This window comes from Bidens hawaiensis, unplaced genomic scaffold, assembly GCF_021521415.1.
Source record: "Bidens hawaiensis isolate Kalapana, Puna unplaced genomic scaffold, B.hawaiensis_p1.1 tig00419434_1, whole genome shotgun sequence".
NCBI classification, from domain to species: domain Eukaryota; kingdom Viridiplantae; phylum Streptophyta; class Magnoliopsida; order Asterales; family Asteraceae; genus Bidens; species Bidens hawaiensis.
The window spans coordinates 689667-693368 of NW_027504859.1; the positions used below are offsets into that span (position 1 = coordinate 689667).

The window sequence follows — 3702 nt, forward strand, 5'->3', positions numbered from 1 at the left end:
CTGAGACCTGGAAGCCACAAATGCATATGCGGAGACATCCTCAGCCGAGAAAATTTCTAAGCCTCCGCAACACATAGGGAAGGAAGCCAACCTCCACTGGAGGTCCCCAAAATGCGGTCCTCCACACACAACAATATCTTCAATTGCCCCCCGCAGGCCCGCATCAAAGATTGACACAGCCTCTTTGACATGTTCAGGTTGACAACGGTCTGGAGCCCAAACACTAACTTAGCAACCCCCATGCATGAGCGTAACAAAAAGAGCTCACTTTGGGGGTCCCTCAGGTCCGGCAGGCGTTTCATAAGTTTAACCGCCCTCAAGGCTCTTTTAGTTGCCAAAGACCGAATAAACCCTGCATCCCGACTAACCGCTCCCCCCCAAGAGTTTAACTCCCATCGCAGGCCTGCTAATCTCTCCAGGGAATAAACCCGACACTTTCTTAGAATCATCACATGACGGCCAAAAAACCTATGTTTTTCGAATATTAATCCTAAGCCCTAGAGACGCCCCCTCTGAGCGAATAATGCCCAACGCTCTAGGGACCTCATCAGCCTTACCAATAATAGTGTCATCGTCTAAATACCAAGCATGGAAGGGCAAGGAACAGGTCCCCTGCACCCTAAGGATGAGCGGATGAAGGACCAACGCAAAAAGAAGAGGGCCAAGGGGGTCCCCTTGCTGCACCCCAGTAAAAGCCCCGATATGAGTATCCCCCACATATAAACGGGCGGGGCGGGCATATAAAAACTGGACCCATGGGAAGATGGATGGACATATGCAGCTAACTTCCCTGAGAAGGGTCGTCCGATCCACCTCGTTGAAGGCGTTAGAAAAATCAACAGTGAGCATAGCCAGGGACCCGTCATAATGAAACGCGCTCAAAAATCTGTTAGCACTATGCAATACCGCTTCTGTCCCATTAGGGATCCCAACCCCGAATTGGAAATCCCCTAGATAAGCAGCCACCTTTTTCCCTATTTTACGCATAGCGACTTTCGACACCAATCTTCTCCAAATGGCCCCCGCTGCGATGAGTCTAATTCCATTGTCAGGCTTCAACAGGGGGGTCAACGGTGCCGAAGCAATGAACTCCGCTAGAACTTTTGGACAAAGCCCCCCAAGCCACAAGTTGACAACATCAGTGATGGCCTTTAAGAGCCCGGAGGCGGTCGGAGACCCCTGACCACATAAAGCGTCTAACTAAAATATGAACTTAAACTTTCAAAAAAAAAGGAAAAAGAAAAATAAATGGGCAACGTTATATAAATGGAAGTAGAGTCACCAACGAAACCGACGATCTCCTTCCTCCACACAACTCTCTCTCTCTCTCGTTATCTTTTTGATTCCATAATAATAATTAATAATAATAATAATAAAAATCTGTCCCTTCGATCGAATCAAACCCATTAACGCCACGTCATCTTCGCCAATTCGACATGGAAGACACTACAGGTGACTCTTGTTTTTTGCTCTCAATGTAATTATTATTGATTGATCATATTATGATCTTCCGATCTCTGATTGCATGCTCGAATTCTGCTTCTGTTTAGGCCAATTTTAGTTGTGAATTAAGAGCTGAACTGGTTCCGATAATTTTGGATTTGAGTTTAGGATCGTATTTGGCGATTTGAAATAGTCAAAGATAGGAATAAGTCAATCGTATGATTTAGCTTTAGTGTTATTCATGTTATGGGTATTACTTCTATAATCTGAATCATTATTGGCGTTGATACATGACATAAGGATCGATCTTGTAGCAAACCCATATCAATTTTGAAGTTGAAATTGCAAAAGTTTGACTTTTGAAAGTCAGCATGTTGATCTGATCGTTAGATGGTTCAATTGATTATTTAAAGTTTAAATCTTGATATTATTTTTATATTTTTGCTTGAATCTTTATAACAGTCAGTCAGGCTAATTTTTTTTTAAATCTTGTTGATTAGTTGTTGGAACTAAGGATGGGGCGATTGCGGTAGCCTCGGCATTTGCAGGCCATCAGGAAGGTAAGATTCTTCTTATGTTAAGCAATCATGTTTTTTTTTGTTTATAACTTTATGATCCAGTTAATGTGTTTAAATTGATTATTGTGGTTCCGTAGTGGTCCAAGATAGAGATCATAAGTTTCTAACACGGGCCGTGGAAGAGGCTTACAAAGGAGTGGAAAATGGAGACGGTGGCCCGTTTGGTGCGGTTGTGGTCCGGAATGATGAGATTGTTGTGAGCTGTCACAACATGGTTCTGAACCATACGGACCCGACTGCACACGCAGAGGTCACCGCTGTTAGAGAGGTTAGCTTATTGGCACTTATTTGTTTTTACCCAAATTTATTATTATTTGGAGGAATAATAATTAGATATTGTATTGAATAACTCTTTATTAGTTTAAATAATGGATTTGGTTCTTCTCAGGCGTGCAAAAAGCTTAACCGGATTGAGCTTTCTGATTGTGAGATATATGCCTCGTGTGAGCCTTGCCCTATGTGCTTTGGTGCCATTCATCTTTCAAGAATTAAGGTTCTGTTTTTTTCTGCAAAATGTATTTGGACTCTTTTGGGTTAGGGGTGTGAATTTTTCTACAAAACGTGAATTTCGTTTTTGGGTTTAGTCTTAAGTCTTAATGGGTCAACGAATTGTGTTTGTGTCAACCCGATGGGCTCACGGGTTGACACGTTCAACCCATTTATTTATTTTTGTTGTTTTTTAATGTGTTCTACTTAAACTATAACATGGCATATTTTAAAGATAATTGTTTCAAAAAGTACATAATATGTAAATTCAGAATTTTAAAGTATTAATATGTAAACAAATGTTTGAAAGGTTAGTTTTCAGGTTGAACAGGTTGTGTTCATGTCAACCCGTGAATACACGTGTCATGTTTAGGTTCATGTGTGTCATGTTTGGGTTCTAATGTGTGTGACACGATCTCCAGGGTCGTGTCAGGTTCAACCTGCCACCACTTGAACACGATCTATTTAACAAGTCTAGTTTTGGTTAATTTTTATATATTTCTATGTTTTATGCTTTGCAGAGGCTGGTTTACGGTGCTAAAGCTGAAGCAGCGATTGCGATCGGGTTTGATGATTTTATTGCAGATGCACTGAGAGGCACTGGTCATTATCAGAAGGCCAACTTGGAGATCAAGAAAGCAGATGGAACTGGAGCCATGATTGCTGAACAAGTATTTGAGAAAACCAAAGCCAAGTTTTCAATGTATTGATCTTCATTTCATGTCAACTTGTTCATCATTTGATCTTTAACTCTTTAATTACTCAACATTTGGTGCATATTTACCTCTCAGATTCAAAGGGTATAAAATCTGATGTTTCTTTATTCACTGATTGAATAAATTTATTTAGACTCGGTTCAATAACTACAACTTTGGTTTGATTTGCAAGTTAGCAGTTTTTTTTTTTAACCAAACTAACCTGAAATAATAATTATGTAGTATGACTTGGTGTAAATGTATGAATGTTTTGTATGGGTTTATTATTTTATTTCAAATGTTTTTTTATCAAGAGTTTGTGTAGTTTCTATCTATTAAGGGAACACACAATTTTTTTTATTAAGAGAAAGCAGTCCCATAAATCATCATCAAAGTCATCATCTGCCACATGACATGATGACTACTATGGTCTTTGACAAGTGTTAAATGTAGCTTGCCACTTTAACAACAATGAATTCATTTCATGAAACATTATGGAA

General features: G+C 39.8%; 1 protein-coding gene across 1 annotated transcript; it reads left to right on the plus strand.

Annotated features, from left to right (window-relative positions):
- Positions 1–1257: 1257 nt before the first annotated feature.
- On the plus strand, positions 1258–3331 carry LOC143608813 (guanosine deaminase-like). Its single transcript, XM_077083750.1, has 5 exons — positions 1258–1452; positions 1944–2003; positions 2099–2289; positions 2410–2514; positions 3029–3331. The coding sequence occupies exons 1-5, from the start codon at positions 1437–1439 to the stop codon at positions 3215–3217; spliced, it is 561 nt and encodes a 186-aa protein (XP_076939865.1). The 5' UTR covers positions 1258–1436; the 3' UTR covers positions 3218–3331.
- Positions 3332–3702: the final 371 nt, after the last annotated feature.